Source organism: Miniopterus schreibersii (genome assembly GCF_964146895.1).
Source record: "Miniopterus schreibersii genome assembly, chromosome: 1".
In the NCBI taxonomy this organism is placed as follows: Eukaryota; Metazoa; Chordata; class Mammalia; order Chiroptera; family Miniopteridae; genus Miniopterus; species Miniopterus schreibersii.
The window spans coordinates 171,443,271-171,469,034 of NC_138101.1; the positions used below are offsets into that span (position 1 = coordinate 171,443,271).

At 43.5% G+C, this 25,764-nt stretch overlaps 1 protein-coding gene across 5 annotated transcripts in view; it reads left to right on the forward strand.

The window, feature by feature from the left end:
* The window catches only part of DAAM1 (dishevelled associated activator of morphogenesis 1), a 152,645-nt gene extending 140,842 nt beyond the window's left edge, over nucleotides 1-11,803 (forward strand). For all 5 annotated transcript variants that reach the window (XM_081120013.1, XM_081120014.1, XM_081120016.1 and 2 more), the window contains 5 exons: nucleotides 96-203; nucleotides 1,572-1,632; nucleotides 4,632-4,763; nucleotides 7,922-8,092; nucleotides 9,117-11,803. In XM_081120013.1, coding sequence (XP_080976139.1) covers nucleotides 96-203; nucleotides 1,572-1,632; nucleotides 4,632-4,763; nucleotides 7,922-8,092; nucleotides 9,117-9,326 — 682 coding nt within the window. In that variant the 3' untranslated portion in view covers nucleotides 9,327-11,803. The remainder of the gene's footprint in view (nucleotides 1-95; nucleotides 204-1,571; nucleotides 1,633-4,631; nucleotides 4,764-7,921; nucleotides 8,093-9,116) is intronic.
* Nucleotides 11,804-25,764: the final 13,961 nt, after the last annotated feature.

The following is a 25,764-nucleotide window of genomic DNA, read 5'->3' on the forward strand; positions in this document are numbered from 1 at the left end:
AGGAATATAGCATTCTTATAGGTTCAACCACTTGAATGTACAAATCATATGCAGATATTAACCATGGTTAATACTCTTTCCTTCTTTAATTGTAGGAACATTACACTTTTGCACTATCTCATAACTATTGTGGAAAATAAATACCCCAAGGTTGTCAACCTAAATGAAGAACTGCGGGACATTCCTCAAGCAGCAAAAGTAAAGTAAGTACTTACAGTGAAATTTTTAGTTTTTGTATCATTTCGCCTGTGCTTTAGCCATTGAGAGCACAGTTAGCTTTGCCTGAAAAGGGTCCTTCTGTTTGCTTTCCCCTGAATACTTGTATATGAAGTGAAGCTTGAATCTTATCCCAATCACTCAGATGTGTTCCATGTTTGAATATATGTATGTGTTCTAGCTCCTTTGGAACACTCCTACATGCAGTGTTTAACTTTCACAGAGCTCATCATGAGTTTATTCAGAGTATGTCTTATGAGTTAAGGAATGTGGTTTCACTAGTACTTTTCAAAGGTAGTTCTATTAAAATATAGTCAGTCAAATGAGGATAGATACGTAAGCAAACAGAAGACCTAAATGTCAGGGTGCAGCTAGTAGTGTTCACATGTGCACACACACACTCCCAGAAACCAAGGCAACCTTTGAATGGAAAACAGTCTTTATGCAAATGAGGGCACTAAAAATAAAAAGTGGAAAGTTGCCAAACTTTTACCCCAAACTTCACACCACTTTTCAGAGAGACTGGGGAACCGTCAATTTCCCTTGCTGTTCTCTCTCCTCCTCCTTTTGGCCTCTTTTTAAAAAAAACAAACATTTTAGCTGCATCTCTTTGCAGTGAATTTGAAAAGCATGATAAACAGGCTGACTCCTCTCTGTTTGCGGAGTTTGGTAGAAACCTATCGTGTGGGACATGAAGTTCAGATGAAGTGTTGGTGAATTTGTTCACATGTGAATTATCTGGGAGAAGTTGTATTCTCTCATTTAAAAGTTGTCAAATTGAAAGCATTAATGGAAGAAGCCCAGGAAGCAGTCTCTGTTTAAAAAAAAAAGAAAAAGGAAAAACAATAAAAACTAGTTAGTACAAACTTAAGAAAAATCATTGTTGTTGAAATTTAAGCCGTCGCCTTATAGTTTTCACGTCGCCAGCGCTTTAGTGACAAGCAGTGCAATAGTTATGGAGAGCACAGCGTGTGTGGCTGTGGATAAGTTCGCTTCTTTCACTTCCCTTCTTTCAAAGGGAGCCGCACATGGCAAGACATTCATTTCTGCACAGAGTAATTTGCTTAATGGAGATCTTTGAGATTAAAACATGGAATATTTTTGTACAGATGGAAAGATATTTTTATTCTGCTATTTTTAACCTATAAAATAGACCTGCTGGCTGTGGAAAATAAAAAAAGATAATTCTACAAGTTTAAAATCGTGTTGCTTTCTGTGAGATCTGAACACTGAAGGGAATTTTAAACATTTAAAGTAAACCGGTATGGACTTGCAAGCATGAAAGATTAAACCCATCATATGTTTTGTACGTGTAAGTCACATGTTGGTTACTAAAATGTTGCTGTTTGCAACAGCATGACGGAGCTGGACAAAGAAATCGGTACCTTGAGAAGTGGCCTGAAAGCAGTGGAGATGGTGAGTATGTGTTTCTTTAATCCCCAGTCTCATCGCTACCTAGTGCTGGCAACATCCAGCAGATGAGGTGCTGTTGCTGTGGCATGTGGTGTGCCCTGATAAACATTTATTGATTTAAAAAAACAAAACAGCAACAATGAAGCAAAGGCAGGTTGTATTCAGCCAGGCAACTCAACTGCAGGCCACAGGGTGTCCTGGGGGTGTCACTGGAGCAGGAGCTAGGGAGCTGGACCTAGAATTGCACCAGTTGCCTGCCCTTGAGGCCAGGACTCATCAGAGTGGGCTGGACTAGGCATCTTCAGGGATCCTCTCAGTGTTCCCCTTCTGTTAATAAATGATGCTTGCTCCTTAGAGTAATGGGTCTTCCCTGTTGTCTTTGAGTTGGTCCTTTGGGGAGTACTTATTGAGCAGACACTTAATTGTACATCCATTCTCAAGGCGAAGGGCCGGGATGATTCAAATCCTTGCCATCCAGGTGTTGCAACAGCCAAGAGCAGTCAGTCCAGAGAATATTTGCTCAGCTTGGCCACACCCAGATAAGCACTGCGAATCCGCAAAGGTGCTCGGGAAGACGGGTGGACTTAGGTTAGTCTGAGGCTTGTGCCATGACTGGCATGTGTTAGAGGGAGCTTCTCTTCTGGAGGAGATGAACTTTGAGCTGTGGCTGACAAGGAGGGTGGGATAAACCTCGGCTCAGCGGAGGGAGGTTGTCCAGGTTTACAGAGAACCTGGCCCAGGCCTCAGCAGGAAGAAAGCAGGTCAGACCGCTGGAGGCGGAAGAGGCGGTGGAATGGCCCATGGCTGCGATGACACATGCCACCCAGCTACTGTACAAATGGGCCATCAGTGAGGAGGCAGGTCAGGGGAGAAACCTCGCTCTGGAGAGTGGACACAGCCAGCCGGGCACTTGGTGAAGGAGACTGATTCACAGGCAGCTTGGAAGGGTGCCCCTCTCTTAAATATCTTTCAAAACTTTGCCATAGGAAGTAGTTGACTCCACTAAAGACATAGCTCTAATAAAAACTGAAGTTATGCCCGGCTGGTTGTGGCTCAGAGGTTGAGCATTAACCTGGGATCCAGGAGATCGAGGTTCGATTCCCGGTCAGGGCACATGCCCGGGTTGCGGGCTCCATACCCAGCAGGGGGCGTGCAGGAGGCAGCCGATCAATGACTCTCTCATCTTTGCTGTCTCTATCTCTCCCTCTCCCTTCCTCTCTCTGAAGTCAATAAAGATTTTTTTTTTTTAAAAAAGAGGTGAATTTAAAAAAAATTAAAATTAAAGTTATAATGTCTAATCTTTTCTGTTTGTTTTTAATAAACTAAGGATCATGTTAGGTTTTCTTTTTTCCCTGGGGAGGAGGGGGGAATTGTTTAAAAAGAAAAGCAGATGAACTAATTGAGTGAACTCTCCTCCCAGCCCCAATGGGCAAGAGACAGTGAGCACGTAGGACGCCCTCGGCTTTCAGAGGCCAAATTGGAGAAGGGCAGCGTGGGACGAGGCTTGTTTTATTTCCTCCCAGTGGAAGACCTTCTTGAGGCTGGCGTGGCAGTTAGGACAGCCCTACAGCCTGATCGTGGATGCTCTGACCGTCGCATCTGAGCTGTGGGCTACTTCACAGCAAGGCTTGGTAGGGGTGGGCAAGGAAGTTTTGTGTTTGGGATTTATTAAGGGTAGTTTTGCTTAAATCTCTCCAGCCCCTGGGTCATGTACACTGTCATACACTCTTCATAGGAAAGGGGCTCCAGAAGCCTCCTCCCCCTCCCCCGGGCAGCTTAAATGTCAAGATGCAGCATGGGAAGGAAGTATCAGGAGGCAAGCCTTGGCCTGTCTAAATATTCATGTATCCAAATTGTGATTTGCACAAATTGATTATATTGTTTGACGATACCAAAAATGGAATTCTTTTGAAACTATACATTAATAAAGCACTTTCAAATTGCTCTCACATCTCTACCTCACAGTGCTCAGTTTCCAGGCCAAAGTACTAGGACACAGGCAGTTTTTTCCATCAGAGAAGCTCTATAATTTATGTGTTTCCACTTGTTATTTCATTTGATTCTCATGGTGATGTAGATACTGCCCTCCTTTTACAAGTGAAAGAACTGAGGTCCAGGCCACTTGACACAGATAGAACCCTGTCAGTGGTGGGGCTGAGTCAGGAACCCATGGTGTGTGACCTCTACACGCCTGCTGTTGGTACCTCTACCAAAGCAAGTGAAGAAAACAGATCCAGATTGCGTCGTGGGTGCACAGCATGGTTGTCACTGAGACTCTGGAGTCAGGCAGACCTGAGTTCAAATTCTGACCCTGTCACACATCAGTTACTTGACTTTGCACGAGGATTTTAAACTCTCTAAACTTCAAACGATATGCCTCTACAATGGGGATAAACATGCCTCACTCATAGAGGAATTGTGGGATTAAGTAAGAAAGTGCATCTGGCAATGGTTGAAATTAATTATTAAAATTAATTTTGAATTATCTGTGTTTATCACCATGGAACAGAGAATATGAATAATTAACAAGGTACTGGTCCTCCTTACTTGCCTGTTCACAAAAACCTAATCACTGGTATGGGCAAGAAGAAAAATGGTAGCTGACTATGTTGCCAGACATTGCTTTTGAAATCCTACTCACCCAGATGATATGGTTTAGGAAGTAAGTAGGCTTGGCAGAAAGGGAAAGAAGAAAAAAATCAGGGAACCAGAATTCTGTTTAACTTCTATTAATTTTATCCGGATACTAATCTGCTGACGTTTAAGCCAGTATAAGAAGTCACACTGATGAAGTACTCAAACAATTAGATAAGTTGCTGTTTGCAAATATGTGTGTGCACATGGGCATGGTTCTAGCACGGTGGGCAGAAGGGCAGATGGAGCTAAGGCATCACAGGAGGTTCCAGAGCAGGTTTCTGACTTATTAAATTTAAGGCACATGGGAAATGAGACAAGGTGTATCTGCATTCAAGGTCTGACATTATCCATTTCCTGTCTTTAAGGAGCTGGAATATCAGAAGTCTCAGCCCCCGCAACCTGGAGACAAGTTTGTGTCAGTTGTCAGCCAGTTCATCACAGTGGCCAGCTTCAGCTTCTCTGATGTCGAAGATCTCCTAGCAGAAGCTAAGGACCTGGTAAGTGTGCCCCTGCACACTGAGTGTTGTTGACAGGGCTGGTACTTTCAGATATTAGGCTATAAGTATATACATATATATAATTTCCCCCCCCCAAGCTATGATCAGTTAAAACACACACTTTTTGTCTGACTCGCCTATGTTGCCTTTAGGTTAGCAAGGACATGCAGTATCTAAATGGTGTAAAACCATTAAATAGACTAAGACAGTTTTCTCTTGGTTAATAGTACATCGAAGTACTTATCTCTGAAACCCAGAAAAGAGATCATGAAAACCAACATTAGGATGAAATGTGAGATCAAGTGTTGCCAAGGCGTGTGCCTCAGTACCTCTAAATAATATGCTCTCCTGAGATACTCAGGACAAGATACTCCCTCTTGAAATCTCTAGCAGAACTTATTCAAAGTTCAACAGGGCAGAGATGGCCCACATATAATATCCATAATGAAAATTTAGAGTAGTTATTCTACTAAAAGTTTGTAAAAATATATTACTTTCAGGAATTGATTATATTTTCAAGAGGCAATCTATAAAATACAACTACTGTACAATAAGAGAGAAATCCACAACAAATGATAAATAATATAGATATTCAGAATAAATTTAAAAAGAACTTATTAAATGAGATGTCTCTTAATCTTCAGTCTTATGGCAAGAGGAATACTTTTAAATAAGCCATTTCTTTTTATAATTTTTGCTATTTCAAAATTTTGTTTTTCTCTAAAGGAAAAGTTTTTATTGGCTAATTACCAAGACCTTTAAATCTTCCTGTCCCTTCTCTCCCTCTTTCTCTCTCTCTCTCATTATTTCCTCTTCTAAATACACATTCACATACATATATTGGTATATATTCTCTCATTTCCTTTCTTGTTGTTTATAAATGATACAAAGCCCCTACCATGACCTATTGATTACTTCCATACTGCCCATTTCTCAGTTTCCACAAATTTTGCTGTAACTTGAATCTTTCCTTTGAAACTTGAGTAATGAATGTCATTTTTCTGTGCTCACATGTTCAGCTTTAGAATTGGATGTTTTTGTAAATGTACACACACACTGGTTAAAATTCAGAAGTAGATACATTAGTCTCAACATTAAGCCCCATTTCCAACATTACTAAATAAATGGACAACGATACCTGTTCAAATAACTGCTGTTAGAGGTCCAGCCTCTGGTATCCCATGATTGCAAGAGGTCAGCTACGTCAACAACCCCCACTGGGATAGCCCCCCATGTCTTGCCTCAGCACTTTGGAGTACCCACTCTGTAAAGGAAGCGGGGCCCCCCATCCCGACCCCCCCCCCAAGCCGGGCAATACAGTACCTGCTTCATCAATGGCTCAAACATTTTTATAAGAAGCAACTGGATAGTTAATATTTAATTTAAACACACACATGCAAAGTCCACTTTTTTCCCTTTATTTTAGCGTGGGAACTTTAGTCTGGAACTAGTTTTCTTCAGATTTCTAAGACGAAAATATACATGACTTCATCATTACTAGAATTCCTAGATAAAAAGATCATTTGGGATGGCTTGAAGTGCATGAACTTGACTGTTTTAGAAACACAATTGCAGGCTGTCTGTTGCCGCTTTGTTCATACCAGAACTTTGAGAAATGAGCTTATAAAACCGTGGAACAAGCTGGAGTGCTATATGTGGTGCATGATGAATGTTGTGTGTTTTCCTAAAGAGCTCTGGTTTCTAATAGAATATTTCCAAATATGTAAAACATTGGGAGCCATTCCTCAGTGAAGGAAAAAGTAGTGAGAGAATATTTTTATTATCAATTTAAAGATATGAAATAATATTTATAAAATAGCATGTATATATATACACACACGTATAGCATAATCAAAAATTGGTTATTTAAGAATAAATATTGAGGGTAAATTAAAGGAAGGTGGTCAGAGGTACAAACTTCAGTCAGATAAGGAAGTCCTGGGGTGTGATGTACAGCATGGTGACTGTAGTTAACACTGCTGCAGAGTGTATTTGAAAGATGTTAAGAGAGTAGACCTAAGCATTCTCATTGGAAGGGAAAAAGTATATTTTTCCCTTTTTTTCTTTTTTTTCTATCTATATGACATGATGAATGTTAACAAAACTTAGTATGGTCATCATTTCATAATATACATGTCAAGTAATCATGCTGGACACCTTAAACTTATACAGTGCTGTATGCAATTATATCTCAATAAAACAGGGGGGATTAAAAATAAAAAGAGACTAAATACTGAAAACATCTCCTTTAAGTAGATAGGATCACTGAAATATCAGAAAAACTTCATGATCTAAATCTGAAAAAATTAAAGATCTGGAAATTTTTAAGTAGTGAATTAGGCATAGGGAATGAGCTTTTATTTGACTTTGAAACTAGAAACACCATCCTTAGTAGCTTAGGAGTAACTGCCTTAGCCTTTTACAGAAGGAAGAAAAGTCTAACAGTTTGACCAGCACTGAACATTACTTGGATACTCACAGTGATGCTAAGACTTCTGGAAGCATGTGATCTCGAGTTATAAAGATAACTACCAGAAGAACTAAAATTAGAAACAGTTAAAACTAAAACGACTGAAAATTCTATTTTGTTATCATATACATATATTTTTAATACAATTTTTTAAAGTCTCCCTTAATAATCAGTTATTGTTTTATAATTGAGGCCCAGGAAAAATGATAATACCAGCATTATTTATGATTAGAAAGAGTATCTAAGAGGCACTGGATCCCATTTGCTTTTGATATTGACCATATGGCACCAATAAGTGATATTAAACTACTTCAAAGAAAAGTTAAAAGTACAAGTTTCCCTACCCCTGCTGAGTTTGCTATTAGTTTCATGTCTTGAGTGCTCTATCCTGTGATATTTTGCTTTCTTGTTTTTACTACTGTTTAGTTAATAAAAAGTCATAGGAGGTAATCATAGATGTTAAGCCGAAATGAGACGGACAAGAATAAATGGTTTCAGAAGTCGAGGGGTATTAATTTTTTTACTTTAGAAATGACTGATGGGCATGTCTGGCAGCCAGAGAGAAACGCGGGCTCCCTCAGGCCCGGCAGCCTCCATCGGGCTCGGTGTGAGCCCGAGTCCCGGGGGCTCTGTATTTGGGCGCGGGGCCTGTGCACCGCCGGACTCACGCAAACCTCCTCTTTCCCAGTTTACGAAAGCAGTGAAACACTTCGGGGAAGAGGCCGGCAAGATACAGCCGGACGAGTTCTTTGGCATTTTTGATCAGTTTCTTCAAGCTGTGTCCGAGGCCAAGCACGAGAATGAAAACATGCGGAAGAGGAAGGAGGAGGAGGAGCGCCGCGCCCGCCTGGAGGCGCAGGTGAGGAGCCGGTCGGTGCGGCCCCAGGGCCTTTGAGCAGCGCCCCGCGCCGCAGGGACGCACCAGCGCACCTTGCCTCCCAGGCCGCTGGGCGCGGAACTGCCATGAAGTTTCCCGTGGGCAGTTGGCTGCCTGTATGCAAATCCCCCAAATCATAGCCACATCCTTTGATCTGGAATTCCATCTCTTAGAAATTATTCTAAAGAAATCGTCATAAATTTGCACGAGAACAGCAGCCTTTATAATTGCCCCAACCTGGAAACAACCTAAATGTCTCCCAGCCACGCATCGGTTCCAAGTGAGTAATAGCTACATGATGGAATATTTGTGCAGCCCTTAAAAGTCATGTCTTCAAAGACTGTTTAATAATGCAAGAAAGCTTAAAAAATTATTTCTACATGAAATCTTTTTTTATGTCAAATAAGTGTAAATATAGAAAATAATAGTGGTGTAATATTCCCCTCAAAAGATCACAATGGTTATGTCTTGATAATGGAATTAAGGGTGAATTTTTCCCTTTTTATTTATCTGAATTATCTAAATTTTCTATAATGTATACTTATTTGGCTTTTAATAATAGTGACACTTGCATAGCGGGTTCCAGGCATTCTCAGGAGATACAGGCTAAGCCTTTGGTGTAAGGAGAGTGGCCCGATGAGCATTTGCTTTTAGTCTCTGTACCATCAAAGAAACAATAGTTGGGGTCTATTGAATAGTGATAACTTTCTCATTCCATATAGAAATATGAATGCTTCAGTTGCTCTTTAACTGGAGTCTCATGAGGTTTACCTAGATTCCAGATGGCGAGGTTCTAATCACAGAGCGGGGGTCACTTTCTTTATTGCGCGTTGCTTTCACAATGAGACCTCATGTCCCAGGGACCCCTGTCTTGTGACACTGAGGGAGGTTAGCAGCTATGATGAGGATGGCTTGGTGTGGCCGAAGCATCGCCGTATTTCATAGAATTCATCTGAAAACAAATGCAGCAGTGTGACACTTCTAAGAGGGTGCTTTGTGTTTGCAGCTGAAAGAGCAGCGAGAAAGGGAGCGGAAAATGAGGAAAGCGAAAGAGAACAGCGAGGAAGGCGGGGAGTTCGACGACCTGGTGTCAGCCCTGCGCTCGGGAGAAGTGTTTGACAAGGACCTCTCCAAACTGAAGCGGAGCCGCAAGCGCATCACCAACCAGGTGACGGACAGCAGCCGGGAGAGGCCCGTCACAAAGCTGAATTTCTAATTCTCCTTGAATACTTTTTTAGAAAGCTCGTTAGCAGCCCTCTGAAGGGACTAGAACTTTTCATTACACTGCCTTGCAACCCGAACAGTGGCAATTTCTTCTTTCATCTGTGAGTGAAGGTGTGAATGTGTGCGTATGTAAATGTATGTGTATATGTATATTACCACATGTATATAGGAGTCTGCGTGTTGTCCGGAGACCTCTCTGTATGGTTTCGAAACCTTGTTACTGTTCGTGCTCCGAAGCCCTCTGTGTGCATTCATATTGAGTGTGGCTCGCCTTCCCCAACACCACGGCTGTTCAGAAGCACAATACTATCTCCTGAAAGAGATGCCAGAGACATTCCCTAGAGTAAAGAGAGAAAAAAGCTTGAGAAATATTTTATGGTTTCCAAGCTTGGTATACTTTGAAATTATTTTCATTGGTGAAACTGGTGTTGAAAAAATATAGATTTGAAATGGTTTTTGATAGCTGACCGTGTGATGCTGGCGCATCGCATCAGGGCCTGACAGGACCAGCTCAGAATTTCTGGCGTTGGTGTGGGGATGCAGCCTGTAATGTTCATGGAGAGCATCTTGCACACAATCTGAATTATGTAGAATGTCAATCAGAATTTTTTAATATATTTAAAACTTGGACATCCATTTTTTTCTCTTTTCTTAATTTCATCAAGTTCACCCGCCAAGGGTCTTGATGATTTCTTTACATTGCTTTTGGAAGGAACACTGTTTGTCTAAATGCAGTCCGTGCTCTTGTTACAGAGCGAGACTGCCAGAATGCGCTTGTTGTTCTAACAGTAGAGATGTGAATTTTAAAAATAAAATTCCCCACCCAAGACGTAAAAGGAGGAATTCTCTGAAGGGATAAAAATTATCTTAAATTTTTATGGGGTGCCTTCCCTTTTTTTTTGTATTATCTATTTTCTGTTTATTTAGGACAAGCTGCATCTTCTGTAAATATAGGTCTGGACTAAAGGATACTTAGTAAATGCACAAAATGTCAACAACACCAACAGAGATGCCAAGATCTATTTATCTCTAAGTACGTCTGGAGTGGTTTCCTGTTATATGTTGTCATTTTAAATTGTGTGTCAGTGAAGCTACCTGTAAAACTTCAGTCCAAAAGATAAAGCTCTCAGGGAGAAATGAATAAAAACAATGAACATTAGAAAGTAAAATATAGATGCTTACCATTAACCTACCAACTCTTAATATCTTTAAATTATGTGATATAGAAAGAGGACTGTTACTTTTTTTTTTTTTTTTTTTTGGCTTTGCTTTATTTATTTGTAGTGGGGGTGGGGGGCTAAGGTTCTCTCTTTTCTTTCCATCGATCCTGTTGTGGTTGGGTTTCCTGTGGAGAGAGTAGTTTGTCCTGTTGCACTAGAACATTATTTACTCACTAAATTGAGTTTTTTCAGTCAATTAACAAATATTTATTAAACACCTACTGTGTGCCAGGCATAGTAGGGCTACAGTGGTAAGCAAGACAGAGCCCCTCTCCCCAAGGAGCTCATGTTCTAATGGGGATATTAGGGGTGAATAGAATACCAGTGCGTGCACTGTACAGGAATCGTGCTATTTAAAAATAATTTGTATAAACTATAACGCTGAGCGCGGACGGCAAGGTCTCTGCGCTGTGTGAAAGCTGTGAACTAGTGCTCTAAGAGTTGTCAGGAGCTGTGGTTTTACATTTTCCCCCTCATTGCAAACTTAGTGACTTTCTACAGATAAATGGAAGTAACCGACTCTAGCAAATAAAACTCATAAATACACAGCAGAGGCTGCGCTCCCCTAACCCGTAGTTACCAAGGTCTGCAAATACACCACGCTGCAGGTGCAGACGGAGACTTTGCTCAGAACAGGCTTGGAGATGAGGAGTGGGATATGCTGATGGGTTTGTCTGTTCCTTAACTAAAGTGCCTCTATGTATATTCTTTTCTATTTATAGCAGGAGAAATTTGGTCTGGCTCAATTTGGGGACTGTATTTTGAAAATGGCTTTGTTCTACAGTTTAAGGAACAGACAAGTGAATGGAGAGTCTCATAAAGGAGCAAGCTGTGTGTCATGTCCCTCTTGCCCTTTCCAGTCACCCTCATTTTCACGTGGCCACCCTGGTAGGCCTCCTTCACCATTTCCATTTTTGTTTTTTCCCCCCCAAAAGCTGTGTGCAGGTAATTCCATGTGCCATTGTTGAAAAAAATTCTACTTTTTTAGATTGGTGCTGGTGTAAGTAGCCACTTTTCTCTCTTGGGTGTGTATTTTAAAGTTTTGGTTTTTTTTAAATTAATGCCAAAAAGAAAAAGCATTCTAATTTGTAAACTGAATTGTATGTCTTGTATCTTATTAGCTTAGTAGTTGGAACCACTTAGTCTTTAGGTGCAAGACTATTGCTGTAGTACCAAGAAAAAAATGTTGTATGTGTTATGAGATTGTACATTTTTTTAAATAGCAATATGCAATAAAGAGATGAATTCATTGGGTGTATGTATATACTTTCTATGAGTTATTAGCACAGCATTATCGAATTTCTTTTCACTTTCCACCATTAAATTTAAATATTGCAAGTTATTTACCAAATCAGAAACATATACATATGCTTTAACTTGTATATGCTAGACCTAGAAGGGTCAGTTTTCAGCGACGGCAGCATTCAGTATGTCCACAGACCACGTGTGCTGCCTCTTTCTGTAACTTTCCGTGGCCTCTGTAAAACTATGAGGTATACAGTTTCATGGTGGGCTACTGAGGAAATTATTCATCTGGGCATATTGAAAAGGCTCTAGTCTCTAGAATCGAAACATTTCCTTTTGAAGCATTTCCTTTTAAAAGTTAGTGCCTGGTCTAGGGCATTGTGGGAAGTGTTACCTGTACCGAGCAAGGAAGGTGTATTTTTCCTTCTGGAAATTGGGGCTTTCTCTTGGCCCCACATCACTTTGGCTGCCTGGCTGTCCTCAGCCCATTCAGATCCAGCTGAAAACAACTTGTCCCGGCGGTTGGTAGAAGCCCCCGGCACGTTTGATCTTCACAGCGGATTGATGACGTCCCTGTGATGAGCCATCTCGTTACCATCTGGTCGCTGGGTCGTGCGTAGGGCCCGAAGTTCCTCCGTCTTCTTGCTCTTCCTCATTCAGGTGGAGGAGGGCCTCCACTGTCGGGCCTCCACCGTCGGGCCTCCAGTCGGGCGGGTCCTATCCTCCAGCCCGCAGGCTGAATGTCCTGCCGTCGCCTCTTCGTACGTTTGAGCGCGAAGCTACGTGCAGCACCACTGAGACCCTCAGGTGTCCTTAGGGTGTTGATAGAAATAGGGGAAAACATGAAACTTTCCAGTCACTACACTTACTTTTGTGTCTTTGGTCCCCCCCCCCCCCCCCAAATCATCACTGGGGAAAATGTGCTTCTGTCAAGAGGTGAAGCTATTTGATGCCTTCAGAACTTTGCCCCTTTTCTGTAACCTAACATGGGTTTAGCTGAGGCAAAAGGGTAATCTTTATTAAACTAGTTTGGACACAATGATTCAAAAGACTGAGTTCTGAAAGAGTTGGTTTTGTAAGATTTTGGTTTCCACCAAGTGGAAAACCTAAAGTAAGGACTCCAAAGGTTTAACAGTTACTTAATACCATAAACACTAGCTTTGAGAGCCATTGGAATGTGTGTAGAGAAATTCATTTTATTTTTAAATATGTTTGTATTGATTTCAGAGAGAGGAAGGGAGAGGGAGAGAGAAATAGAAACATCAATGATGAGAGTCATTGATCGGCTGCCTCCTGCATGTCCCCCGTCGGTGATCGAGCCCACAACCTAGGCATGTGCCGTGACCTCCAGGTCCATGGGTTGATGCTCAACCATTGAGCCAAACCAGCTGGCCTGTGTAGAGAACTTTAGTCAAGGTTCTAGGCTTCTTGCTTTGGGGTCATTTCTAGACCATCACTATGTTGAGTTAGGTGCCATTTTCTCGGAGTCTCTTTATGCCTGTTTTTCCTACTAATGTGAACTCTACAGTAGTCTAAAAACCTGTTGAGTTCAAAATTAAGAGATGGCTTAAAATCTTAAATTCTTTATCTTAGAGGAAATTTGAAACCCTAGAGGAAGGATTTTCTTGTTTATAAGGATTTTTGTGTTTTCTGTTGCAGAGACCAATCAAAATTATTTTTCATTGGTCTTGTGGGGAAAATATCAGAACTAACCTTTGATCTCTTCCCTGACACACGTGTGTCTCTACTGCACTCAACTGTGTGTTTCCAATAGTATCAAACAAACAACATGAACACAGGACTGCACAGGAGAGGTTCTTCACAAAGAAGATCTTTATTTTATCAAACCTTGATAGGCTCTTATTTCTCATGGGGGAGGGAAAGGGGAACTTCTACCAGCTTCTTAAACCAGAAAAGCCCCTGTGCCCATTGCCCAGACACTTACCTAGGAAATCAGGGTAGATTGCCCTACTCCCTTGCACACGCCCCGACACTTACCTAGGAAATCAGGGTAGATTGCCCTACTCCCTTGCACACGCCCCCCTCAGCTAAACTCCCTTTGATAACTTATCATGCCCCTTGGCTCCCCCGGCTTGTCCACATCTGAGTATATCTCCGAAAAACAGCCCGACTGGTAGCTCCTCCTGCTCCGTGTACTCCCGTTTCAGACCACCGCCCTTTGAGATGTCAGCCGTCTCTAAAACCTGGTTAACTCCTAGGCCAGCAGGACCACACTGTTCACTCCTTAACTCTGCTTTAGAAGCTGGGGGCGGGGGGGGGGCAGAAATAAAAGGATGGGTCGGTCGCCAGGGAGCTAACCACGCTCAGGCAGTTCAGATGGTAAGCCAGTAGGACTTCCAGCTCAAGACATTTCTGCAAGTCGACTCATCAGAAAGGAGCCTGTCCTCCCTCCCTCCCTCCCTCCCTCCCTCCCTCCCTCCCTCCCTCCCTCCCTCCCTCCTTCCCTCCCTGCCTTCCCTCATACCAGCTTCATCCACCATCATAAAGGCTTCGTTATTAGGAATTCTCTTAAGACTTTTGCGGAAAACAGTCCTGCCCTGCTGCCTCAAATGTGAGCTGTTTGACCCTGAAATGCAGCAGCTGTTTAGGGACCCGACGTTTTTGCGGGCGGTGAGTTCCCACCGCAAGCTCCGTGTTTCGACGTCCGCAGCAGCGCGGCGTGGCGCGGGGTCCTGCGGCCCCGGCTCGCTGGAGTCGCTGCTGGAGGGTTAGTGCGATGGCCACGGAGCTCTACGACCCGGATGATGCTTTGAGGTCAGTGGCATTGACTCCCTCATTAGAATGCGGCAAAGGTGGCCCTGATGAATTAAAACCACCTACAGTCATTAAAGCACTCCCCACATGACTGCTCGCAAGCTCCCTTGTGCCAGTTTCTCAGCCACACTGCAGAGCCTAAAACTCTGAGTTCCAGAGTTGTCTGTTGCCGTTGGACATGAGCTGTGACGCTAGGCGAGTCTCCTAAGTACCTTCGCTTCCCCTTTGGGAGCTGGGCAGAGCAGCTGCAACACTTCCCATCGCAGGTGAGCAGCCCCGGCTGAGCTCCTGCAGGCGACCCACTGACAGAATCAGACTCCTGATCTGCGCGCCCCGCAGCCTGGGAACCTCTCCGCCTGGCCGGCTGGCTGGGAGGGCCAGGGCTCAGCAGCTTCCATCTCGGCAGCAAAGAGCCTCTCTCCGGGCTTCCTTTTGTTTTACCAGGAAACTGGTAACGTGGATCCGCAGGGCCCATCGGGGCTGCACCCAAACCGCCGGCGTTGATTTAGTCATAAAATCAGTGAATATCATTAAACGGCTTTTCCCTGTAGAGGTTGTGGCGACTTAGAACGAGCGTGGCTGGAAGAAAAGGCTGGAAGAAATCAGCTAAACGGATGGGCCCGCTCGCTCTTCACTGCGGGGCCACAGCTGGAGAGCCTGTCCTCGGGATGCTGCCTTTTGAGAGCGACACTGACAAACGAAAGTGCGTCCTGACTCAGCACCAGATGCCGGCCAACCTCAAGTATTTGAAGAGGGAGAAGACTCAAGCAGCATTTCACCAGACTGCAACCAACAGGTAAAAGGTGCCAACAAATTGATTTCATTTTTCTTAACCTGTGGAGAACTTCCATACCCCCTTTGATAACCAACAATTGAGCAGGTGCCGCAGGAAGATGCTGAGGATGCCGTCCTTAGAGGCATTCAAACCTCTCCACTGAGTGACCGTCCGTCATGTCAGAGCTGTTGCCAGAAGTTTGGGACTAAGTGGCAGGCTGGATAGATGATTTTTTAAAACTTTTCATTTGGAAATAATTTCAGATTTACAGAAAATTGCAAAAATAAAATTAGCATGAGGAACACCTTATTTGCTCTTTTCCCCTGTTCGCTTATGTTAACATTTTGCCCCCTCGCCTCACTGTTTGTTCCCTTGCCCTCTGTGGGTGTAAGTACACATCACCTTTCTCTCTGAACCATTAAAGCTTTGTTTATACAATGGCCCTTAATTCCTACACACTCCAGGGTGCATCTCCTAGGAATAAGGATGGATATACTCATATAATTCAGCACACTTATCAGCTTCATAAAGTTATATTTACATCTCTGTCTCAGCAACCACTCGTGTTCCATTTTGTCAGTTGATATAATAATGAATGTCCCTTATAGCATTTCCCCTCCAGAAAAGGAGCTAGTCCAAGATCAGATATTGTACTTACTGTCATTTCTCTTTAGCCTCTTATTCTCTTTAGCTTTTCTTTGTCTATTATGACATTGATATTTTTTAATAGCCCTGTGGTAGGCACAACAATGGCCCCCCAAAGATGTTCATATCCTAATCCCCCAAAACTTGTAAATGCATTACCTTACATGGGAAAAAAAGACTTTGATTAAGTAAAGAATTTTTAGGCAGGAAGACTACCCTGGGTCATCCACGTGGGCTCAGTGTCACCGCAGGGTCCCATCAGAGGGAGCGGCGAGGTGTCCGAGTCAGAGAAGGAGATGGGAGGAAGGAAGCTGAGGTTGGACTAATGCCATTGCCGGCTTTAAGGATGGAAGGGCGCCACAAACCAAGAAACACAAGTACCCCCATTCACCTTTTCAAAAAATGTATTGGGGTGACATTGGTTCCCAAAACCATACAGGTTTCAAGTGTACAACTCAATAAAACATCATCTGCACAGTGCATCGTGTGCTCATTGCCCCAAGCAAAGCCTCTTTCCATCCCCCCTCCCCCCTGCTCCCCACGCCCGCCTCCACCTCCACCCCACTCCCGTTCCTTCTGGCTACCACCACACTGCCTGTGTCTGTGTTATATATATATATGTTTTTTGGCTAATCCCTTCACCTTCTTTCATCCAGCCTCCCTTCTCCCCTCCCCTCTGACAGCTGTCAGTGTGTTCCATGGATCCATGACTATTTCTATTTTGTTCATCAGTTTACTTTGTTCATTAGATTCCACAGATAAGTAAGATCATACAGTTAATTGTCCTTCTCTGACTGGCTTATTTCATTTAGCATAATAATTTCCAGGTCCATCCACGCTATCGCAAAAGGTAAGATTTCCTTCTTTTTTCTGGCCTTGTAGTATTCCACTGTGTACATGTCCCATGGCTTTTTTATCCGCTCATCCACTGATGGGCCTTTGGGCTGTTTCCAGGTATTAGCTACTGTAAATAACGCTGCTATAAACACAGGGGTGCATATATTCTTTCTGACTGGTGTTTTGGAATTCTTAGGATATATTCCCAGAAGTGTGATCTCTGGGTCAAAAGGCAGCTCCATTTTTAATTTTTTGAGGAACCTCCACACTGCTTTCCACAGTGGCTGCTCCGTCTGCACTCCCACCAGCAGTGCATGAGGGCTCCCTTTTCTCCACACCCTCGCCAGCACTTATTATTTGCTGATTTATTGATGGCAGCATTCGGACAGGTGTGAGGTGTGAGGTGATATTTCATTGTGGTTTTAATTTGCATCTCTCTGATAACTGGTGACGTTGAACATTTTTTCATATGTCTCTTGGCCATCCGTATGTCCTCTTTGGAGAAGTGTCTACTCAGGTCCTTTGCTCCTTTTTCAATTGGGTTGTCTTCCTGGTTGATGTGTATAAGTTTTTTACATAGTTTGGAAATGAACCCCTTCTCAGACGTAGCATTGGTGAATGTGTTCTCCCATTCAGTGGGTTCCCTTTTCGTTTTGTTGATGGTTTCTCCTGCTATGCGAAAGCTTTTTAGTTTGATGTAGTCCCATTTGTTTATTTAACTATAATTTCCCTTGTGTTGTATTTGTCTGATGTTTCTTTTTGTTAGACTGAGGTTATGCGCTCTCGGCTGGAGGACAGCATAGGTGGGATCGGGGAATCACACAGTGTTTATCTGTCCCTCATAGGGAACATAAATTTTCATCACTCTGTCAAGGTGTGACCCCGTTTCTTCTCTGTATAATTATAGGGTTTTGTTCTCTTTTGCAATTAATAAGCTGTCCATTCCTCATCAAAATTCCCCCCTCAAGTTGGCAGCTACCGATAATCCTTGGCTAAAATAAGCTTCACTATAACGGCTGGGAACGGATGAGATAGCTCAGCTCCAACAATCTCTCCACATTTACGAATCGGCCTCAGCTTCCTACTTGAAGCAAGAGCCCCCGCAGCTCCTCCATCGTTCACTTACCTCTGATCAGTATAGGCTTCTGAATTCCTATTTTTTCCAGTGGTTTATAATTCATTACGTTCGTACTCAGTTTATTCCAGATCTAACCTGAGAATGCACCCTCAGGCTTGCTCCTGTGTCTTGTCATATGTCCCATTTAAAAAAATAATCTCCTTACTGTCTGGCGTAACAAAAGCTTCCAGGTTTGTCTTGTACCTACCCTGGCCCAGCCTTGGAGGGGGCATTTCTCCAAGGCACTCGGATGCTGTTAGTGGGAAATGGCATTAGCGACCGAGATTAACTTTGCCTCTTGACCTGTTTCAGAGGCAGTGAGGAAATGTATCCATGTGTCTATCCATATAACATACGTGCACACAAATACCCATGTGCACGCAGACATGCTTATATACATGCACATATTTTAGGAATCGTGACTTCACACCAAAACCGCAAATTCTAATCCACCCCCAGGGTCCTGCCCCGCCTTCCCCGTTTCATATTTGTATGTCCCGTCCTCCCCGTGGGAACACTACCTCCCAACCACGCAACACGCTCGCGCATTTGCTCAGCCCCGCGGCGACTCTAAGGAGTCTCAGCACTCGTCCTATGCAGCACCGCAAAGCCGCTGCCCTCCGGGCGGCGCAGATTCCCGCTTCCCCCTGCTTGCCTCCCGCACCCACTGTGCCCCACGCGACGACTATCATCAAACTGCTCATAAGTTCTTAGGCTGGTCCCTTCTCTTTCCCTCCTCCTTCGGCGAGGTTATAAAATCACTGAAATACGCTTCGAGCCGTTGCTTTGCCTTAGTTAGAGCTCGGCCCCTGGTCATGGTTGTCGGCTTTGTCTTGAGGCCCCAGGCCGCCAGCCAGAGCTGTTTGCAAAGGTGCGGGGCGGCCTCGCCCTCCCCCGTCCTGTCCCGCAGCCTGCCTCCAGGCGTCCAAGCGGACCGTTCTCTGGCTCTCTTCCCCGTGTTCCTTTCATAATGACAGGTGGATGTGTGTTTACTCGGTTCTTCTTTTCTGCACAAAGCAGCGTGCTGGCCGCGCTCGTTTGCAGGGGCCCTTCAAGCCTTGTATCTGCGGGAAAGCGCCTGTCCCTTTGTCCCTTTGTCCCTGCGCAGAGCTGCAGCCTCGCTCTCAGAGCTGCACCGCGCTCCGCGGGGGGCACGTAACAGTTTTCCAACCGACCCCCAGCACTTTCCAGCTGCGTGTCGCCCTTTATTATCCTTGGAGATATATTTCCCATATACATTTCTGGAAGCAGGGGTTGCTGGGCCGAAGAGCCGGCGCCCAGGTCACTGTTAGAGACGCTGCATAACCCTGATGGGGTTGGAGCATTTTGCATTCCCACGGGCAGTGGGTAAGGGTGCGAGTGAACTCAGTCAGCGCTCACTGTCGGCACGGTCAGCCCGCAGTAAGCACCCCTCTCCTGGGTTATGGCTTCAGCCTTTCCTGCCGGAAGCTGTTCTCGTCACAACGGCTGAAGTGATGCTTTCAAATACATGTAAAATCATGTCGCTATGCCCAGCTCTCCAGGGGCTTCCTATCTCAGGAGGAAACGTGCCCGTTCTCACAATGGCCTTCCAGACCCTGATGATCTGGGTGCAGCCCAGCACCAGCACCCTTCTGACCCCGTCCTCACTGCTTCCCCTCTCCTTCCCTCGGCTCCAGGGGCACTGATCCCCCCCCTTCCTTGGTCACACCGAGCACCGAGCACCGCACCAACCAGGCCACAGTCTTTGCACTTCTGCGTCCTTGGCCTGAAGAGCCCTTCCCTTTCTTCGCCTCTGTGACCTCCCCCAGGTCTTTCTTCTAATGGAAACTTCTCAGTGAAGCCTCCTTGCCGCTCAGTTTACAATCACAACCCGTGCCCACCCAGCACCGCCCCTATCCTCCGCATCTTTGTTTCCTTCATAACACTTACCATATATTTTGCATATCATTTGTTTATTAGATCTCTTGATCCTACCCCACCCACTAGAATAAAAGCTCCATGAAGTTAGAGAGGTTTGTTTTGTCCGCTGAGTATCCCAGCATCTGGAACAAGGTCTGACATACCGGAGGTTCTCAGTGTTTGTTAAATTAAATGAATGACTTCAATATATCACTCTCTCCTTTGATAGATCAAATGCACAAAAACATAGAGACATGAATAATGTGATTGATGAGGCTTATTTCATAGATATATTTTAAACAAGAATATACTTGAAAAGATAAATCTTTTATTTATTATTATATTTTTTAATCCTTACTTGAGGATATTTTTTCCATTGCTTTTCAGAGAGAGTGGAAGGGACAGAGAGAGAGAGAGAGAGAAACATCGATGTGCGAGAGACACATTGATTGGCTGCCTCCCGCAAGCTCCCCGACAGGACTGGAGATAGAGTCTACAACCGAGGTATGTGCCCTTGGCCAGAATTGAACCCAGGACCCTTCAGTCCACGGGCTGATGCTCTAAACACTGAGCCAAACCAGCTAGGGTGATAAATATCTCTTTTTAAAAGTTTATGGCAGTATTTTTCAGTAGCAACTATTACACTTTGTGCTCAATAGTTCTTTGTAGTGGAAGCTGTTGGGAGCATCGAAGGACAGTTAGCAGCGTCCCTCACCCCCACCCATTAGCGTACCTCCCCAAGTTGTAACAACCAAAAATATCTCGACATTGCCACATGTCTCCTGGGGAGTAAAATCGCCCCCAATCGAGACCCACTCACTATGGTTACATTTCTAAAATTGAGCTATACATTCATAAAAAGAACAAAATTTAACAATAAAAGTTTAAACAAAAAAACATCACAATCATTTGGGGCAAAATCTTCCAAGAAATATTGGATCAAAAGTTAACCAAAACTAATAGGGTTGCCAGATAGAATACAGGACACCCAGTTTAATTATAATTTGTTTTTTAGTATAACTCTGTCCCATGCAATATTTAGGACATTTACACTAAAAATTTATCTCTTGTTCATCTGAAATTAAAATTTAACTGGGGAATCTTATATTTTTATTTGTTAAATCTGGCAACTCTGATTTATACAATAATGACTATAACATCATTACATATAAAAATACAACCACTACACACAGAATACAGCCCGAGCTGTACTCAAAGGCAGAGGTATGTTTGTTGATGCCTTCATTTCTTAAGCAGATAAATGATTAAAAATGAACTAAATGTTTAACTTAAAAATAGGAAAACCACTAAAATTATCGAAGAAAAACAAAACAAGTAATCTAAAGGGGTGTTTCACAGCTAAGTTAAATGAAAGAGTTAATTATAACTCTAGTTATAGCCTTGCCAATGGGATTATAATCTCCAGGATCTTTGGTTCTTGGACAGTGCTGGACACATTCTAATAATCCTCTCCATCTGCTTACCCTTCTTCTAGGTGCTCATCAGCCTCTTCTATTGATGTCTTTTCCATCTAAACATATTACCACACATCCTTTTCATGCTCTGTAATGTCCATCAGATTTCATCTACAGCCTCTGATCTTTTGACTAAAGGAAACTCTTGAGTTACAAGGAAACTCTGGAGTTACTCTTGTAATTCTTGAGTTACGAGACCTCTTCTAGAGTCACTCTTGCATAAGCTGGTGACTTTAGAAAAGGCCTACTTTATATCCCCTTAGTTGATTTAGATGAGCTGAAACCTAGAGAATCTCACTGTCTCTGTTACGCATTATTTTCTAGCATCTTTAGATGAGTCCAGTATTTTAAGGCGTCTCTCGCACATCTCCTCAGACATTGTCAGGGAGGTGGCAGTGCCTCCCTGAAGGCATCAGGACTCAGACGTGAACCTGTGAGTGACCGGACTCCCTGAAGGAAGTGATTCTATCAACTAACTTTGAAAACCAGGATGGGAACAGAGAAATAAGGCCTATTGTGTACAACGGGCTGTCACTGTATTGTCATTTCCTGAGCAAACTTCTTCTTATCTGCAGCGGCTCTGTTGCCAAATTTCATCTTGGAAGAGCATTACAAGGGGAAGCCAATCCAAATCTTTATGTAGTATTTCCCAGTTAGTAAACACAGGATTTCCTGCATGCGAAATGATTTCAACAAATTGCCTTCAGACATGGCCCAGTGACACTGTTCCGTCAGGCGCAGATAAGCTGCTGACTGAAGCCTCCTCCAGCTGAACGAGGGGTTTTGCCAAGAGTACAGCCAAGTTCATAAGCGGCCCCTCCCCACCTGGCCTCTGAGCCACAGAAATGAGTTTGCATCACACCGACTTCCCCTTGGTCTTAGTATCTCATGTGTCTCCGTGTCCTTCAAGCAGACTCTAGAAGTGAGAATCACCCTTTTCTTCTGAGAGCCCAGAGGGGCAGCATGGTGACCATTGAAGAAGTAGGTGGGTGGTCAACAAAGGCTTCTGGTTCGCTGCTTTTAGAAATAGTAAGCTGAGGGTTCTGGAGGCTGGGCGCTGAGTTTTCTAGCACTGGTGCTTGTTTCTGGGAGGAAAGGCTCAACTTTCCAATTCACAATCTCCAGAGGAAGGAAGTGTGTTCAGCAAAGGGGCAGGACTCTTTTCCTCTCAGACATAATTCTGGTCACACCAGGATAATTTGTAAATCGGCACTAGGAACAGTTCCTCTCCGTATTTCCCATCCCTAATAAGGTGCTTGTGATGAACTAAGTGACGAAAATTCTCTCCCTAGACTTCAGTCCCTCTTTGTTTTAAAATCCTACGTTAGTGAGTTCCTTCCGGAGCATGTGGTTGCATAAATCCCCAGGGCACTGCTGGCCTGAAACTCATTTGCAGTTTACTCATCACGATGATGCACCCAAGAGTCACAGCAACCCCTCCAGTTTGCCAAAGGACAGAGGGTGTGCGGATTTGGATTCTATACCAAAGTTCTACAGGAATATGTTATCCCTGCCATTATGTGGAAGTCACTGCAGAGGAAACCTTTTCAGGAAAGGCCAGGGTAAATCTTACAGGTGATCATCTATAATATTTTTCCTACAGTGTTGCCCCGGCTGCTGTTACACATAAATACAGGCTGCGTACCGGACACAGTCCCTCCACATGTCTTGTGTTCATGGAACACAAATCCGCAGCTTTGGTGAACGGCCACCACTCAGTTTGCTATTCCCCCGGCCTTGGTTGTAGATAATCCAAGAACATCTAGTTGTTCACCATGTCTCCAAGCTCTAATGGATTTATGAAAATGACCTTGTTAAAATCAGAGTATATAAATTTCTGTCATTAACATTTGAAAGGAAATTCCCTTTTAGAATACTAGCTACCATTTATTAAGGCCAGACACTGTAATAAGCATTTCCCATAAAACAACCCAGTAAAAATCCAATGACTCATATTTTACAGATGAGGAAACTGAGGCCCAGGGAAATTAAGAAATTTATTGAAGGCCCCACAAAATCAACCATAATCTTACCAAAGAGTGTGAACCCTTAACAAATATTTAATTAAAACAAGAAACTGCAAAAAACACTGCCATTACTATCTCTCTAATTTTTTTTTTTTTTTACTTCTATATTGATGCTGCTGTTCTCAGAGATTAAACTCAGGTGTAGAGCAGAGCCTGTGGCTGGCTCTCTGGGGCCAGTTTGGTTTGCTGTTGCAAGTGGGAATTTTCTAGTGCTGGAACAGCAGTCACAGACTCACAGGGCTGGAGGGAGACGGAAAGGACGGTAGTGGACACATGTTTTAGTTTCCTACCGTCAGCTCCCCCTTCTGCTAACCATCCTCTCCCACCAGATGATCAGTCAAAATGTTCCCACCCCTTAGATTAAGGGATGGACATGTGACCCAGGCAAGGCAATCAGAGCTGAGGAACCAAGTCCGGTTCCAATGACCATCCCTGAAGAGCCAGCATCGTTCTTGCCACCCAGAACTCAGGAGCGTCCCTGGTTCCTGTCCTTTCTGAAGCTTAGTTCTTCAGCTTTCCCAGAAATTCTGAAAACTGGCCCAAGTCAGATCATGTTGGTTGGAACTGAAGAATCCTAACTGATACAAATGTCTAATCTGGGGTCTTCAGGGAGGGGAGGGGCCAGACATGTAGGCACCAGCTCTCCACTTCTGCTTCAGCCAAAGGGCTGTTTGTCATTAACAAGGGTTTTGTTATTAAAGTCTGAAACATCACTAATCTAGTCCAAGCGCCCTCAGTCCTTGGTAGCTCAAATTGTGACTGTCTAGCTCAGTTTTGGGGGACTTTAATGTTGGCTGTTACATTCATTTATTTTGCAAATTAGTTCAACCGTGAGGAGAGGGCACCTAGGAGCCCCTTTAATCTCACCACGATTTGTACCCAATCAGGACAGACATGGGAACGACTGCCATCCCAGCTCACCTCCCGCTGACAGCTTCTCAAGCCTGGTTCCAAATCACAGCTGAACTTTCCTTTAAACAGTGTATCATCATCACCGAAGTGTAAATGTAAAACGGCACATTTGTTTGCGTACATTTTCAGCGCTGGCAGTTTTTATTATTTTTTACTCCATACCTGTCAAAAGAAATTTGTTCAATAATTTATTTTGAGAGTCATTGAACTTGAAATTTATAAAATATTAAAGGACCATTCCGAATTCAAAACTAAATCTAAAGAAGCTGACCAGGACTTCTAAGCCACACTCCCTATTCCTCATACTATCCCTCTCCAAAAAGGCAAGAATCCAAAGGTTTGGGGGGGTGGGGGAAAGAGAGGCCCAAATCTGACTTGTAGCTTTTGGCATGAGAGTGAGAATAATCTTATATTTAACAGTGAACACCTCTCCCCTTTTCTCAAAAATAAGTTTGTCTTTTTTTCTTTCTATGTTGTTAAATGAGCTGAGATCAATGTGAAAAACTGAAGGGCATCTAAATAGTTACGTCGGGGTGGGATGGTTTTCCAAATTCTAGTCGGGAGGCTTACGGCATGGCGGCCGGGACAGATCGTCAGGATAGGAACCGACTGAGTTCCGAAAGTTCAGATGGGAACTTGTTTTTAACTTGAAACATATTTTCCACTGGAAACCGTGTTGAAAATGATAGCTCTGCCCTCAAGGTTAGCCTACAAAGGGCTTTCAGGCTGTTCTAAAAGTCCTAGTATTCTAGTAAACAGTCCTAGTTGACATGGAAAAGAAAGAAATAATGTTAAAAGTTGACACTCCTGTGACCCTCACCCCAGCTTCCCAGGGCCCTTTGCTTCCCTGGGCTCCCCTGGGGATCTCTCCAGCTGCTACCCTCGGGTCACCTGCTGCAAAATTACATCAGGGGCTTATTAAAATGAAGATAACTAAGCCCACCTCTTACATAGAAATTTCTAGAAATGGGGCCAAGGAATCTGCATTTTAACCAGGTACCCCGGGGATCCTTTACACACTGAGGGTTGAGAGCCAAAATGTTTTGGTTTCATTCTAATAGCCAACTTCCACCTCCACCCCAAATCCAAGCTTCTGTTCGCTCAAGCTGGCTGATCTGAGCTGAAGCGGAGGGAAAGGCAGGAAATGAATGAGAGTTTGCTGAAGACTTAGATAATGGTGTTCTGGGGGTTCCTGCTCTTTCCTCTGCCTGTGGAAACCCCTCACCTAAAGATAATTATTTTTAACAACTAGGTGTATTTCTCTTCAGATAGAGATAGAGAAATTTGGGGGGGGGGTAGAATTATATATAGAGATTTTTTTTATTGATTGATTTTTTTAGAAAGAGAGGAAGGGGGAGGGAGAGAGAGAAATGTCGATTTGTTGTTCCACTTATTTATGCATTCATTGGTTGATTCTTATATGTGTCCTGACAGGATGAACCTGAAACCTCAGCATATCAGGTTGATGCTCTAACCAAGTGAGAGATTTTATATAATAAAATCTTACTTTTTAACAAACTT